The 16,526-nt window shown below is 47.6% G+C and overlaps 1 protein-coding gene across 3 annotated transcripts in view; it reads left to right on the forward strand.

The window, feature by feature from the left end:
- AMOTL1 (angiomotin like 1) overlaps positions 1-16,526 on the forward strand; it is an 80,138-nt gene that overhangs the window by 7,301 nt on the left and 56,311 nt on the right. The window contains exons 2-3 of one of the 3 annotated variants that reach the window (XM_053385641.1): positions 7,250-7,430; positions 9,885-9,935. In XM_053385641.1, coding sequence (XP_053241616.1) covers positions 7,346-7,430; positions 9,885-9,935 — 136 coding nt within the window. In that variant the 5' untranslated portion in view covers positions 7,250-7,345. The other 2 variants (XM_053385647.1, XM_053385644.1) reach the window with 2 other exon arrangements.

The raw sequence follows: 16,526 nt of genomic DNA on the forward strand, positions 1-16,526 counted from the left end.
TTTCCCAGGGGGCATTAGGCACCGGCTCCAGCATTCCTTGCTCCACGAGCCGGTCCAATTCCTCGTCTATACGGGGTTTCAGGGCGAACGGGACCTGGCGGGCCTTGAGCCTGACCGGTCGTACTGCGGGGTCAAGCTGTAGAGCAATGGGGGGGCCCGTATACTGTCCCAATTTCCCATCGAAAACCCCCGGAAATTCCTTGCATATGGCGTCCACGTCCACTTGTAAGCTTGTGTGGTTCACCCCGGTGACGGCTAGCCCCAGTGGTCCAAACCATGCCAATCCCAGTAAGCTAATGTAGGGGCCCTTGACCACAAGCAAGTCCAGTTGCCGCGTCCGCCCTCGGTATTGCACCCTGAAGGTCCCCACCCCCATTGTGGGGACCTTACGTTTTTGGAAGTCCCGGAGGGTGAATGGGGCCGGCCTGAGTTTGGGACCCCCAGTAGGACACAGTTTCCTTAAGGTCCTTGCCGAGATTATGGATAGAGTTGAACCCGTGTCAAGCTCCATGCGGCATGGGGCCCCCTCTATCTGTACGTCAACATAAATTTTCTCTACGTTGGGGTGGGGCAACTGGTATACCTGGAAGTCCGTGAGCTCTGTCGAGTTGCCTTGGTGCGTTGGGCCCCGGGACCTGGGGCTCTTGGATTGGTCATCTGATGCCTGGCGTCGGGTGGGCCGAGCCCGACACACCCGGGCGATGTGTCCCGATTTTCTGCACTGCCTGCACTCTGCGTTGCGGAAACGGCAGGTCCTCCTCTCGTGACTTTCTCCACAGCTTGCGCAGTTCCCTCCTTCTCGTCGAGGCAGCTGTGGTATGTGGGCTGCTTGAGTGCGCTGCTGTACTCGGTGCACCTCCTCCCTGTCGGATCCTGAGTCGTCAGTGAGGTCTTCGTGGTGGACCCTCGGTTGGGACAGCTGGCTCGGCCGTGCCTCTTGCGTCGACCTCTCGGCAGCTTCCGTTGCCAGGGCCTCCTCCAGAGCGACCTGGAACGTTAGGTCCTTCTTAGCGTAGAGGCGTCGTTGCAGCTTCTCATCCTTCAGGCCACCGACGAGGCGGTCACGAAGCATGTTCTCCAGCTCTGAGAAGTTGCAGAACCGGGCGGCTTGGCGGAGAGAGGTCACAAACCCAGTTATGGTTTCCCCAGGGGCTTGCCGCTTTGCGTAGAAGGCATTTCGACGAGCCACCACTGAGGGCTGCGGCGAAAAGTGCCCCTTCAGCTGTTCCATTATTGTTTTGTATGGAACAGTAGCGACGTCTTCAGGCGCAAGGAGAGCCCGGGCGATTTCAAACGTCTCCTCTCCGCAGACGCTGAAGAATATCGCCCTCTTCTTGGCGTCTTCTTCGTCGGTGACCCCTTTGGCTTCTAGGAGGAAGGTGAAACGGGAGGCGTACGCTTCCCAGTCTCCAGATGCTGGGTTGAATGGCGAGAAGCTGTTGTCGGTTGCCATTCTGAGTTCCTTGTGTCCCGGAGCTGAAGCCTGGATACACGGTGCGAGGCAGCGGTGCGGCAAGTGGCGGTGCTGCGGTGCTGTGTGTGGCAGTCAGCTCAGCGGGATCCCACCTTCGTCGCCAGTGAAATATACTCAGAGTCGCGAAGTGATTTCATGCTCTTTATTCAGCTCATAGTGGTGAGGAGGAATGAATGAAAGTCCCCTCAAAGTATCTGCTTTATATACATTATTTACACAATGGGCTGCACATGATTGGCTAGTTCCGGAATTCTACTGTAAGCCAATCAGGTTGTGGATTCACTTCTATCTGGGGCATGATTGGGTAGTTCCTGCCAACCAATCATACTGCTGCATTGTTCTAGGACCAATCAGACTGCTGCATTCTGAATCCTATTGTTCTAGGACCAATCAGACTGCTGCCTTTTGGATCCTATTGTTCTAGGACCAATCAGACTGCTGCAGCTTGGATCCTATTCAACTCAGTACATAACAGCATACATACTGGTTTTCCCAGTAGTGATGTATGGAAGTGAGAGCTGGACCATAAAGAAGGCTGATCGCCAAAGAATTGATGCTTTTGAATTATGGTGCTGAAGGAGACTCACATGGACTGCAAGAAGATCAAACCGATCCATTCTGAAGGAAATCATTCCTGAGTGCTCACTGGAAGGACAGATCGTGAAGCTGAGGCTCCAATACTTTGGTCACCTCATGAGAAGAGAAGACTCCCTGGAAAAGAACCCTGATGTTGGGAAAGATGGAGGGCACAAGGAGAAGGGGACGACAGAGGACGAGATGGTTGGACAGTGTTCTTAAAGCTACCAGCATGACTTTGAACAAACTGCGGGAGGCAGTGGAAGACAGGAGTGCTTGGCATGCTCTGATCCATGGGGTCACGAAGAGTTGGACACAACTAAACAACAACTATCTATCTATCTATCACATATATATATATATATATATATATATATATATATATATAATAATAAATATCCTTTATTAGGCATAGCAAACCACACATTATCAGACACCATATACAAATTGTGCAAAATACGAGCTCAACATAACAAGGTTTGTCCCAGTCAGATCTTTAACTCCAGAGAGAATCAATTTGCATAAATAATATAATACAACACTACCACATCACCGATCAATTAAGAACCACTAAATCTCTTTATAATGGCCCAGTCTTTCTACATGGACAGCACTCAAAAATTCAGCCACTATTAAAGTAATTTGATCATTCCTGTCCGAGAGCAGGACCAGAACCGTTGGTAGCATAGAATTGAGCCTATTGAGTTGTATAGTTGTATATATAACTCAATAGGCTCAATTCTATTGAGTTGTATATATATCAGCCTACTGTCCTACTAATTCTGCTACTAAGGCCGAATCAGTGCTGTGTGTCTTGAAGTTTGTTCTTGTACAGTTGATTTAAGAATTAAAATTTAAAGTGTGGAGTGGCATGGGGGAAGCCAAATCATAGAGTCGTAGAGTTGCAAGGGACCCCAAGGGTCATCTAGTCCAGCCCTTTGCAATGCAGGAATCTCAGCTAGAGCATCCTTGACAGATGGCCATCCAGTCACTGCATAAAATCCTCCAAGTAAGTTGAGTTCACAACCTCCCAAGGAAGTCTGTTCCACTGTTGAACAGCTCTTAGTGTCAGAAAGCTTTTCCTGTTTAGTCGGAATTTCCTTTCTTGGTTCGAGTCCTATCCTCCAGAGCAGGAGAAAACAAGCTTCTTCCCTATTCCCTCTTTCATGCAACATCTCTCGAGATATTTAGCGATGGCTACGATACCTCCTGGATGCAGGTGGCACTGTGGGTTAAACCACAGAGCCTAGGACTTGCTGATCTGAAGGTCAGCGGTTCGAATCCCTGCAACGGGGTGAGCTCCTGCCAACCTAGCAGTTTGAAAGCACATCAAAGTGCAAGTAGATAAATAGGTACCGCTCCAGCGGGAAGGTAAACGGCGTTTCCGTGCGCTGCTCTGGTTCGCCAGAAGTGGCTTAGTCATGCTGGCCACATGACCCGGAAGCTATACGCCGGCTCCCTCGGCCAATAAAGCGAGATGAGCACCGCAACCCCAGAGTTGGTTACGACTGGACCTAATGGTCAGGAGTCCCTTTACCTTTACCTATGATATCTCCTATTAGTATTTTGCTCATGCTGTGGTTCCAGTCAGAAACTGTCCGTGGCAGTATGCCTCTGAATGCTTGTTGCTGGGAATCACAAGTGAGGAGACTGTTGTGTTTACGTCCTTCATTTGCGCTTCCCATTGGCATGAGGTTAGCCACCGTGAGAACAGGATGCTAGATGACATGGCCTACTACTGGTCTGATCCAACAGAGCTAGACACTCCCCTCTTCAAGCTGTGAGAGACCCCAGGAGTTCCAGCACTTACCCAGTGTTCTGTTTCCTTGGAAGGAAGGTCAGCAGAAACTAGTGTTTTTAGAATGTATGGTTTTATTTACAACCTGAGCATAGGATAGAGGGTCTTGCAGCATTAACTCCCCCAAAGAGCTAGCGTTTCCATTAGTTACAACTCTAGATCCAACACAGAGCAAAAACCTGTCTCTCCACAGTTTCTCACCTGCTTTTAACCTTCTAACTCTGGCTGTTGTTCCTCCTACATACCAGCTAGGTGAGTGGGATGAGGGAAAGGCCCACCCATTTGCTTCAATGAATGGCACCCCACAACTTCTTTGTATATGCTAAATCGTGGTACTTAACTAGTCAGCCAAAGCCCAGTGCCTTGTGTAACAGGTTCCACAGCCTCTCCTACTAGATTATATCCCTTATTAGATACATGATCATAGGCCTGGAGGAGATCCAAGGAAATCATCTGGACTGGACTGCCCCCCAAGCCCATTACACTTGGCACCCCCTCTGACTCACAACGTTATGTTCTTAAGCCCTGGAGAGACATCAGCTTCGATGGATTAGAACACTTCATGGAGGATGAGGCTCTCCATAGCCACAAGCCATAATGTCTGTGGTAAATTTCCAGTCAGAGACAGCATGCCTCTGAATACCAATGGCTGAGAATCACAAACACATCATCCACCTTCCAAAGGGAACGAAACCCTGATGCATGGCACCTGAAACGTTTTCATGACTCGAAATAAGTGGGGAGCACATAAAAATTATAATGAAGCCCATTGGGTGCTGATTTAAATGACAAACGGCATTAAAATGTCAGCTAGGCTCAGGCTCCCTGTGCTGCTCTGGGTGCTAGGCCAGGAAAAATAAATATATATATATATACACTAAAGGCTGTCCTAAGGCAGGCAGCTGCAGTAAGCCCTGCCAAGGCACTGAGGCTCTGCCAGCTGCCCAAGGATGTCAGGTGCGGATGCCAGCTCTGTACAAATATAGATAATAAAACTGCATTGAACTGGAGTTGGACCTCATCTGCACTATGCATTGAAAGGCAGTATCATACTACTATAAACGGTAATGGTTTCCCCCAAAGAATTATGGGGAATGATGGACCTGGTACAAGACTCTTCCCCGCACCAGGTCTTCCCCGACTCCCAGGAACGGCGACAGAGGAGGGGGAGGAATAGGTGGCCACAGTCCGCAGCTCTCTTCCCTCTGCCCTCTGCTTCCTCCCATGTGAAGCCGTTCCGATCAACAAAGATGGGAATTAGGGACTCTGTGTTACAAAGTGAGAAGCCGTGATGGCTTAAGGGTTTCCATGATGGTCTTGACATTTTCAGGGCTGCTGGACACTAGGCAGTTCCTCTTCCCAGGGAACTCTGGGAATTGGAGCTCTGTGAAAGGAACAGGCAGAGCCGTCTTTCCCACTGGTGTTAGTGGTTCGTTGCGCCAGGGCACAGGCCTCTCAGGAGCACCCTAGCAAGTGGGGGAGCTGCGTGGCTTTGCCAGCAGCCTCCCCTTTCCCTGCACGCCCGCCAGTTGCACCCCACCAACTATATGGCTGGCGGGCGTACAGCTTCCTTCCCAAGCCTCCGCAGGAGGAGAGCAATCCCCACAGAGGCTTAGGATGGCCACAACATCTGCTAAAGATGGCCCTGCTCCCGGTCATTGTTCTTCTGCCTCTGTGATGGGATTCGGATTCAGAGGCTGAACCTGAACAATCCCAGCCTGCACAGGAGTCCCCGCCCCCAGAACCAACTGAGCCGGGGCTGGGGCCTGAGCCTGAAGGGTCCTCACCTGTGCTGGATCCTCAGGTGCAGGCACCAGCTGAGTCTGCTCCGGCCCCTGAGGTGATGGAGGACCCATTGCCTGCAGGTGCTCCACTCTCAGCCCCGTCAGGGAAAGAGGAGGTTGCCTCTGGGTCCGGTAACCCTCCAGTCTCTCCTGAGCTGCAGAGGCTCAGGGCAGAGAGGCAGAGGGAACTAAGTTCCCGCAGGAGGAGTGCTCGCCTCCAGGCCAGGAGAGGCGAGTCACCAGAGGATCGGGGCCGCCCTATGCCTCGGGGCAGATAAAAGCCAGTCAGCCCCAGTCCCAGGTTGCAGGAGCAACGTTGTTGCTGGCCTGTTCCTGCCTGCACCTGTCCTACTCTTCTGCCAGAGTTCCTGACCCCACCCGACTCCCTGCCTTGGACCCAGCTACAGCTTTGACGGACAGCCTCCATACCGCACCATCGACCTCGGACTGGACTCGGACCTCACCTCTTGGTTAGCCCCCAGGACCAGCACACCTGCTTCCTGGCAAAAGGCTGTGTGCAGGCTTCTCGGGGGCCCCGATACCAGAGAGCATGTCCACCAGCACGTTTTCCTGCTTGGTTGCCGCCACCACACCAGGGATTGGGGCAGTGGGGGAGGCAGAGGACATTTTCCACTGCCCCCTCCCTTGTTTGGGAGTTGCTGGGGGAGGGGCGCCGGAGGGATCTTTGCACCACAGCGCCTGATATGCTTAAGACGGCCCTGGGAACAGGGTCCTCTGAAGAACTCTCAGCACCCTTGACAAAATGTCCCAGGATTCTTGGTTTGATACTGTTTAAAAGTTATAGTGCAAATGGGGCCTTAGTGAGTTTCCTAGAGAAAGCAACACAGCCAAGGATTGGAGAGGCAGTTCAATTGATATGATCGATGGAGGAGGGGTAGAGTTACAAGACCAATACTAACTGTACCCTCAAGAGATTTCATTCACCTTCACTAATACAGACCCTTCAAGTGTCCCTATTTTCCAGGGACATCCCTGATTTAGAGAAGCTGTCCCAGTTTCTGATTTGATCTTGGAATGTCCCACTTTTCCTTAGGATGTCCCTATTTTAATTGGAGAAATGTTGGAGGGCATGGAGTTATCCGACCCTGAAGCCGTCTGTACAAGGAAGGTTTTTTCCAAAATGTTTAATGTTTTATTATGTTCTTATATATGTTGGAAGCTGCCCAGAGTGGCTGGGGCAACCCAGTAAGATGTGTGGGGTATAAATAGTAAAATTATCATTATGGAATGGGACGTCCCTATTTTCATTGGCTGTTATGCTATGTGCACATTATACCTTTAAAGCATATTCGGAGCACATTTTTCTCCTCAAAGAATTCTGGGCTCTGTAGTTTACCCTCACAGAGTTGCAATGCACAGCAACCTTAAACAAACTACAATGCCCAGAATTCTTTGAGTGAAGAAATGTGCTTCGACTGTGTTTTAAGAGTGTTGTGTGTACATAGCCATATTGTGATGGGGCTTAGAGATGAAGTGGGGAGGAAATCTTAAACGTGTTGCAGCATTTCTGTTTCAGTGGCAACCTTCCATTCCTTCATATCCTGAAGTAGCTGGCAATTAACATAATTAACTATACGTTGCACATTTTTCTTTCAGAAAGAGCTGCCACCTCTTTCTTGTCATCTTGCAAAGCTTGCCTTGACTTTGCACAGATCGTTCAAAGTAGTGGTTCCTTTGTCCTTGCACCAAAAGATGGACTTGAGTGAAAACTGGGACTTGGATGATGCCAACTGGCTGACCCACAGTGGAATTCTTCATTTTCTCAATGCTTTAAGAGGTACGGTATTCCAGATGGCTGTTAGATCTTACCCACTTCTAAGGATGGAAGGATTTGCCAGTTTTGAGTCTCTCGGTTTCTCGTTTTTTCCAATCTTAAATGCAGTTCACCATATTTTGCAGCAACATGTGGGGTTTTTTTCAAAGTCCTAATGAAAAATTTTCAGCATTTTATTCCATTCCCGCCCCCCAAAAATAACTACATGTTTACATGTGGTTTTGACTAATGTACACATTTTTGCAAACAATCTTCCTTAATATAAGGCATGTTCTTTTCACTAATATTTTCATTTTTATGCATATTTTCCCCTAATATATGCATTTTTGCAAACATTGTTCAGTTGGATTTTTATTTTTATTTTTTTAAATTTTTTTTGGACAAGTGCAACTTTGAAAGGATAGCTCTTTGCATTTCATAGGTTATACTGAACTTAAATTTTCCTCCCAGGCCAATAGTGGAGATCAGAGGAAAGGAGAAATAACAAAACAGTTAAACACTCTCTCCTAGATACCTGCTTTCCTAGTGTTTCCCACATGTCTGTTAAAATAAGTTGGAGATCCTAATTGCAGATCTCTTGCTGCATTACATTTAGGTTGGCATTCAGGCTGACTGTATACCCAATAATAAAAAAAATAGCAAATAACAGTTTGCTTTCTACATGTGTAAGGGGCTTTTTGTAGTGAGGGTGATCTAGGACGGGAACCAAAGTGTTTGCACTGTGTTGCATTGAAGGAAGGATTCTAAAGGCACACAGAGATAATTAGCAACCTTTGGTAGCCCTATTTATTATTAAGAGTGGTCCTATGTTAAGAGTGGATTTGTTTCTTAGGATCCCTGTTTCCACTATTAACCCCATTTCAATACTCTGCAGCAGAAGACATTGCACCTTTTCGTTAACCAGGGGTGGTGAACCTATGGCAGATAGATATTTGTGGGACTACAACTGCCATCATCATTGACCATTGGCTATGCTGGCTGTCGCTGCCAAAAAAATAATTGTGGGAATACAGCCTCTTATTCGAGTGTACACACAGGCAACTAGTAGTCTGGTCCTCTGACTCTTTCATCCACAGTTTTATGGTAACGGTTTATGAAGCAGTAGACCAGGGGTCAGCAAACTTTTTCAGCAGGGGGCTGGTCCACCGTCCCTCAGACCTTGTGGAGGGCTGGACTATATTTAAGAAAAAAGAAAAGAAAAAATAATGAATTCCTATGCCCCACAAACAACCCAGAGATGCATTTTAAATTAAAGGGCACATTCTACTTATGTAAAAACATGCTGATTCCTAGACCATCCACAGGCTGGATTTAGAAGGCGATTGGGCTGGATCCGGCCCCCGGGCCTTAGTTTGCCTACCCATGCAGCAGACAAATGTCTGAATGCGGCCACTGGCTTTGAATCCTCATTCAGCCATGAGGCTCAGTGGGTGATCTAGGCTTCTTCGCTCTTTCTCAGCCTAATTTGCCTCAGTGTGGCTGAGGGAAAAATATAGGCTAAATCCACAGCTAAGGCACTGAGGGTTTTTTGGGGGGGGGGAGGAGGGAGGCTAATATAAAGAAAGAAAGCAGGCAGGGAGACCGTTGTTTTCTCCATGACACCATAGGCTGATAAAAATGTTGCAGGCCTGATGAAAAAGGGGGTGAAAAAGCTGCAAACAGGTGCAGGGAAAAAGTGAAGATTAACATTCCCCCTGCACCCCGCTTTATCCTACCAAATAAGAAGTATTCTGGCTCCACAAATACCTATGGACTATGAGGGCTGCTTTTGTGATTACCGGTACTTACTCTACATTCAGAAGACTGTGGTATTTTGTCGATTTATTCAATTTGGATCTGGCTTTACTATTTTTATTTTTTGTGGGAGGGGGATATAATTTCTAAAACACAACCTAAAAAAAGGATGGAGAGTTAATGCCTATTACGTTTGCAGAATATGCCTGCTTTGGTTGCCTAGCAACCAATGCGAGGCAGGCTCAGTTGGCAGAAAGGGGGCTGCGTTGACTGAGAGGAGGTAGCTGTGTCAATTCAGGTGGGTAAGAGACAGGGATGCTCCATTCACTCCTCACATCTGAAAGCCACAGATGGCTTTTTTAGAACAAACTTTGGGTTCCCTCAAAGGAAGAAGATGGCACCAGGGAGGCGTTGCCAAAATAAGGAGGTGAGAGTCGGCAAAGAGGCTGCGCAACCATCTAGCAGAGTATTTGGCCAGTGCAAAGTTTGAGGGCTGATGAGACCGAATAGCATCCTTCTGCGATGGAGATGCTTTTTCCTGCATCCAAAGTTTATCGTCGTCATCAATCAAATCAGGCAGTGCTGAATTTAGGCACGGTATGAGGGGTGGTCCTAACTAAGTAGCTAAAAGAGAAGACCTTCGCAACTGCCACTCTGCATCAATTATGACAAATGCCATTACTCTGGTTTTTCAAAAGGTTTGTTTGTTTTCTCCCCCACCAGACACCAAGGCTTCCAAAGGTGATCCAGTGATCTTTGGTGCCCATCAGATAGGTAAGTAAATATCTCTGGAAATATTCACATCTTTTGCAGTACAGTTTTGAGATGTTTTAGGCTGCAGTCCTGTATACATGTACATGAACTCTGTGGGATTTACTTCTGAGTAGATGTGTACAGGATTCACTGTTAAATACTGAAAATATAGGATGGCTATATTTTCCTGTGGGGTTTTTTGGCGAGTTTTTAACGGCTGAGCAAAAATGGCTTCACAGAAGTATTCGCTCTGTTTGTGTGTGGTGAAATTGTGGGTGACATTTTGCTGAATATTCTTGGCAGGCGGAAGCAAAATTCCGCAACAGAAAATTCTGAGGGATTCCAGCTCCCTTAACATTGAAACTCCATGGTTACTTCATACTCGTGGATGAATGAGCTAGGAGAGCCAGGCTGAAAAAGGCAGGAGCCAAAGCCCATTGCTTCCTTCACTAATATTGAGAAATATTAAAAACTGGATCCACAGATGCACTCAAAACTCATGGGGGGCAACATAGGGGGTGATATCTTGCTGAATGTTCTCCAGGGGAGGACTGCAGTCGTCTAACAAGAACAGCTTGAAAAAAGAGCATTTCTCCAAAAAAAATTGTCAGAAAATTATTTTCTGAGAAATTTTGGCTCCGCTCTGTCTTGCGATGTGAGATTTCTGCTGCTTGGAAGCTTTAGTCACCTGTGTTGGAGGTTTATTGTGAAGCTAGCTTGACCAAAGAGGCTGTACTTGCAGAACTGTTGCTTGCTCCAAGTGTGGTGGCAATTGACCTCTAATCAATACTAGCCCTTGACCTCTAATCAATGCTAGCCCTTAACCAAATAGCACCCCAGGCAAAAACGAGAATGTTTGGTGCTCCTTTTCCTTTTTTCTAGGTTTTGGATATCTTGTTATTTTTTTGTTTGCTTTTGTAGCCTCCTGCACAACTTTGATGCACGATTTAATCAAGCTGTTGTACATTTTTCTGTGAATAGTTATAATCGGTACCATAATATCAATGTAATGTTATCCGTGTGGGTCAGTGTTGTCTTTGCAAGCCAATCTGTATTGTTTGTTTCAGGTGTTGAGTGGGTAGCCTGTGACGATGGCACCCACATGATTTTCTCAATTATCATTTGCTAAATCAGTCTGGGTATGTGGTGGATCCTTTTGGTATTACAGTAGCTGCAGATGAATCCTATATTTGGGGCAGATTCTGCCTATTCTGCAACTGCAGCCCCACCTGACTGGAAAATATTCCTAGGAAGAGAGGTCAAGTTAGATTGAAATTTTACAATGTCAGGGCATACTGACATAGTCAATATGCTATGTGGCACTGCCTTTGATACATAGAATGATCATGTTAGAAGAGACCTCAAAGATAATCAAGTCCAACCCTGCCCATGCAGGAAAAACATTGCTACAAGTGATTTGATGGCATACATTGTGTATGCTATCAAATGCCAGCAGTGCCCTTCAGCTCTCTATATTGGACGAACAGGCCAAACCCTACGCCAAAGGATAAAGGTAAAGGTAAAGGTACCCCTGCCCGTATGGGCCAGTCTTGCCAGACTCTAGGGTTGTGTGCTCATCTCACTCTATAGGCCGGGAGCCAGCGCTGTCCGCAGACACTTCCGGGTCATGTGGCCAGCATGACAAGCTGCATCTGGCGAGCCAGCGCAGCACACGGAACGCCGTTTACCTTCCCGCTGGTAAGCGGTCCCTATTTATCTACTTGCACCCGGGGGTGCTTTCGAACTGCTAGGTTGGCAGGCGCTGGGACCGAATGACGGGAGCGCACCCCGCCACGGGGATTCGAACCGCCGACCATGCGATCGGCAAGTCCTAGGCGCTGAGGTTTTACCCACAGTGCCACCTGCGTCCCTACCACGCCAAAGGATAAATGGACATAAATCTGACATCTGGAATCACAAGACAGAGAAGCCAGTAGGAGAACACTTCAATCTCCCAGGACATTCAATACAGGATCTCAAAGCAGCTCTCCTATTACAAAAGAAATAGACTTGAAAGAGAAGTTGCTGAATTACAACTTAGCGCTAAACTGAAAACTATGGAGAGACCTGGTCTGAATAGAGATATTGGATTCCTGTCTCATTACATATGCTAACCATCTGCATACTATCTCTGGCTTTGTCCTGTAGGACTAATTGCAGTCGTTAACGGGTTTACGATACCCATTGAGTCAATCATCCATCTCCTACTACCCTCCTGAGAAAAACCCTCTCACTATATATAAGGGTCTGGTGACTTCTGTTTCAGTGTATCTGAAGAAGTGTGCATGCACACGAAAGCTTATACCAAGAACAAACTTAATTGGCCTCTAAGGTGCTACTTGGGACGCGGGTGGCGCTGTGGGTAAAACCTCAGTGCCTAGGACTTGCCGATCGTATGGTCGGCGGTTCGAATCCCCGTGGCGGGGTGAGCTCCCGTCTTTCGGTCCCAGCTCCTGCCCACCTAGCAGTTCAAAAGCACCCTTAAGTGCAAGTAGATAAATAGGTACCGCTTTATAGCAGGAAGGTAAACGGCGTTTCCGTGTGCTGCGCTGGTGCTGGCTCGCCAGAGCAGCTTCGTCACTCTGGCCACGTGACCCGGAAGTGTCTTCGGACACTGCTGGCTCCCGGCCTCTTAAGTGACATGAGCGCACAACCCTAGAGTCGGACACGACTGGCCCGTACGGGCAGGGGTACCTTTACCTTTAAGGTGCTACTGGACAATTTTTAATTTTTTTAATATATTTTGATTGCTACAAGTGTTCCTGATAGGTTGGATTGTTATCTGCCAGGGGTCCTATATCATCAGATTTCCTGCATTAGCAGGGGGGGTGGTCAAGGGAATGGCTGGATCTCCTCAGCTACACCCAGCTCTGGGTGCAAGGGTGCTTGCAATCACTGGAGATAAGGCTAGGAGTTATTCTTCTTTGGATCAAAAATTAGGCACCTTGCTGGAGGAAAATTAGAGCTGATTATCTACAACTGAGGTATTGTCTAGCACAGGGATGGGGGATCTGTGGGCCCCAGATGTTGTTGGACTACAGTTCCCATCATCCCTGACCATTGGCCATGATGTTATCTGACCAGTTAATTTTAGAGCTGCACAAAGTGTCTATGGGGATGACAAACTTGTGATTGTTATGGCCGGCCCCAAGAAACTGATGAATCCAGATGGATTTCTGGATTCCCTGCTATGGGTTGGTGGTGGTGGGGAGTTTCCTGCATATTCAGCCAGAACTCCTGGTCTCCATTTGGAATGAGGGAATGTCTTGGGTCATATACACAATTGCTCCCAAATGGCCCTGAACTAATTTTAAAGCCAGTTTGGAACCGTGATTATACAGTGGTACCTTGCAAGACAAATGCCTCGTAAGACGAAAAACTCGCAAGACGAAAGAGTTTTTCGTTTTTTCAGCTGCTTCGCAAGACGAATTTCCCTATGGGCTTGCTTCGCAAGACGAAAACGTCTTGCAAGATTGTTTCCTTTTTCTTAAAACCGTTAATACCCAGGGTGCATTGCTTGAAGAGGTGCAGTTGCGACTTGACTTCGAGGAGCAACTGATAGCACGCGGTGTGGTAGCCTTTTTTGAGGTTTTTGAAGACTTTGGTGATTTTTGAAGCTTTTCCAAAACTTCTTTTGCAGCCATTTGGTAAGTTAAACTTTTAAAACTTATTTGGGGGTTTTTGGATTTTGGGTCGGGGTGTTTTCTAGGAGGTTTGGTGCTTTTGAATTTTTTGGATGTGAAGCACTGGTTTTTTGGGGGGGGAGTTGCGAAGGTAGGAGCTGTGCTGCCATGGGGCCCAAGAAGACTGCTGCTGCAGAGGCCGGCGAGAGGAAGAAGGAGAAGGTGACGCTGGAAATGAAGAAGGAGATCATCCGGAAGCACGACGGTGGAACGCGTGTGACAGACCTCGCCAGGGAGTACAGGAGGAATCCATCGACCATCAGGACCATCCTGAAGATGAGGGAGAAGATCCTTGCGACTGATGTAGCCAAGGGAGTCACCAGGATCGTGAAGAACCGCCCAGCTGTTCTGGAGGAGGTGGAGAAGTTGCTGCTCATCTGGTTAGAAGAGAAGCAGTGTGCAGGGGACACAGTGACTGAGGCCGTCATTTGTGAGAAGGCCAAGGCCTTGCACGCAGACCTCGTCCAGCAACAGCCAGGAACCTCAGGCGAGCCAGAAGTCTTCAAGGCAAGCAGAGGCTGGTTTGACCGGTTCAAGACGAGATCTGGAATCCACAGCATGGTCAGGCATGGAGAGGCTGCCAGTTCTGATGTTCCTGCGGCTGAAGACTTTGCAGCGGAGTTCCTGAAGGTTGTGACGACGGAGGTCTACGTTCCACAGCGGCTGTCCTCCAAAGAACTGAGGGACATTTGCCAGAAGTCGAAAGATGTGCAGGCTTTTGCACAGCGGCACCACCCTGACAAGGACCTGACACGTGACCTTGCGAACACTTTTGATACGAGGGTCATGTCGTCTTTCAGGGAGGTGCTGAAAAGGCAGATGAAGCAGCAGACCATGGACAGGTTCTTCAGCAAGAAGCAAAGAGTGGAAGAGGAACCTTCTTCGAGTTGTCCCCCAGAGTCTTAGAAAATGTATGTACAGTACTGTACACTTTGGTGATTTTTAAACTTTTTTTGACCATAGGAACGCATTAATTGATTTTCAATGCATTCCTATGGGAATCCGTGCTTCGCAAGACGAAAAGTTCGCAAGACGAAAAAACTCGCAGAACGAATTAATTTCGTCTTGCGAGGTACCACTGTACAGGTATATTATTCTTGGTATTAGTAATATTGGGCTTCTTTTATGCTTGTAGTTTTTTATTGCTGCAAGTTGCTTTGAATGGACTTTGCTTGGAAATGCAGCACATATTGTATGTAAATATGTGGTGGGCCAGAGGCTCCCACTTTCTAGGTTTAGCACCGTATTCAAGTTCACATGCTTGCCAGCCCCATTCAAATCCTTGCATGGGTGTACAGATGGGTTTGCAATCTAGCCAGGTCCTGTGGCAGCGCCAGTTGTATGAACTAGCCCATCTACACACATGGTTCCTCACATCTTATGGAATCCTAGTGCCCCCCCCCCTTTTGAGCACAGAGGCTGCCAAGTACATATGGAGGAATCTGTCAATTTTGCATTCTTGCTTTTCATGTATTAAGTTCATATCTCCACATTTCAGCGGTCTGTGATTTCTTTTTAAGGATTCATGAACATTCTTCAGCTTTTCAGTTCAAATTTCGCTGAATATACACATTTTTTAATGTAGTGCCCATTTCCAAAAGCAAAAACACATTTTTGTATGCCATTTTTCACTAATATGTGCATTTTGGGGCACACTTTCCCCAAATATACACATTTCTGTGCACATTATTTGGAGAACTGCATAGCAGAATTCTGAGAAGTCTGAATTTCGAAGAATAACTGTGTTTCGGTTTGCCTAAAGGTAAAGGGACCCCTGACCGTTAGGTCCAGTTGCGGATGACTCTGGGGTTGCTGTGCTTATCTCGCTTTATTGGCCAAGGGAGCCGGCGTTTGTCCGCAGACAGCTTCCAGGTCATGTGGCCAGCATGACTAAGCCACTTCTGGCAAACCAGAGCAGCGCACAGAAACGCCGTTTACCTTCACGCCAGAGCGGTACCTATTTATCTACTTGCACTTTGACATGCTTTCGAACTTCTAGGTTGGCAGGAGCAGGGACCGGGCAATGGGAGCTCACCCCGTCGCGGGGATTCAAACTGCCGACATTCTGATTGGCAAGCCCTAGGCTCTTTGGTTTAGACCACAGCGCCACCTGGTTTGCCTATTGGTCCATAAAGTACAAAATAGGTAGGTTTGCATTGAAATGCAAACTGAGCCATTCTTACTGGCGAGAGTCTGAATTCTCAGCTTCTCTCCTAACCCAACAGAGGCAGAGCAGTTGCAGTAATGATCCCTCCAGTCAGTATCCTGTAGAGGTCCTCTGCAGCTGATGCAGAACAGAGCCAGGTGCCAGTGTGGACGTGCACAAAAAAGAGTCGGAAGCTAAAGCCTTTGTGATTTTCATTGCAGCACAACTAGAAATCCAATTCCATTTGATGTTCTTTTAAAAAAAAAATCCCCCAAGCTGTTTGCTCAGATTATTTAGTGGCCACCCAGCTGAGAGAATTGGCTTCCCCCCCCCTTCCCCCTTTCACATTCTGACCTCATCTGAGCTTGGAATGAATCCAAGGAGCCAGTGCTGTGTCTGACAGCATCCTCTGTCAGAAACAAAAGAGGTCAAATTATTAAAATAAAGTAAGAAAGGGGCGCTCTTCACATCCAAATAGAGAAAACAGATGTGCGGTGACTTTTTTCGGTGCTCTTTCCAGCAGCAGCCCTGTACGTTAGGAGAAGGCGCATTAGGCGGATATGTTATAAATATGTACATTCATCACCATGGCAAAAGATCTCGTGGCGGCTATTAATTTTAGGGGTGGAATACAAGGTCTCTTTCAGTGCCTACCGGTTTCGGGTGCCAATGGGCCATGTGGTAGCAAGGCTCGCTTTAAACACTTCTTGCAGGCGGAACTTGGAGCTACTGTGGGACAAGGCATGCAGTGAGGAGCTCCTTTGACTCTTCAACGTGACACAA

This window comes from Podarcis raffonei, chromosome 4, assembly GCF_027172205.1.
Source record: "Podarcis raffonei isolate rPodRaf1 chromosome 4, rPodRaf1.pri, whole genome shotgun sequence".
Taxonomy (NCBI): Eukaryota; Metazoa; Chordata; class Lepidosauria; order Squamata; family Lacertidae; genus Podarcis; species Podarcis raffonei.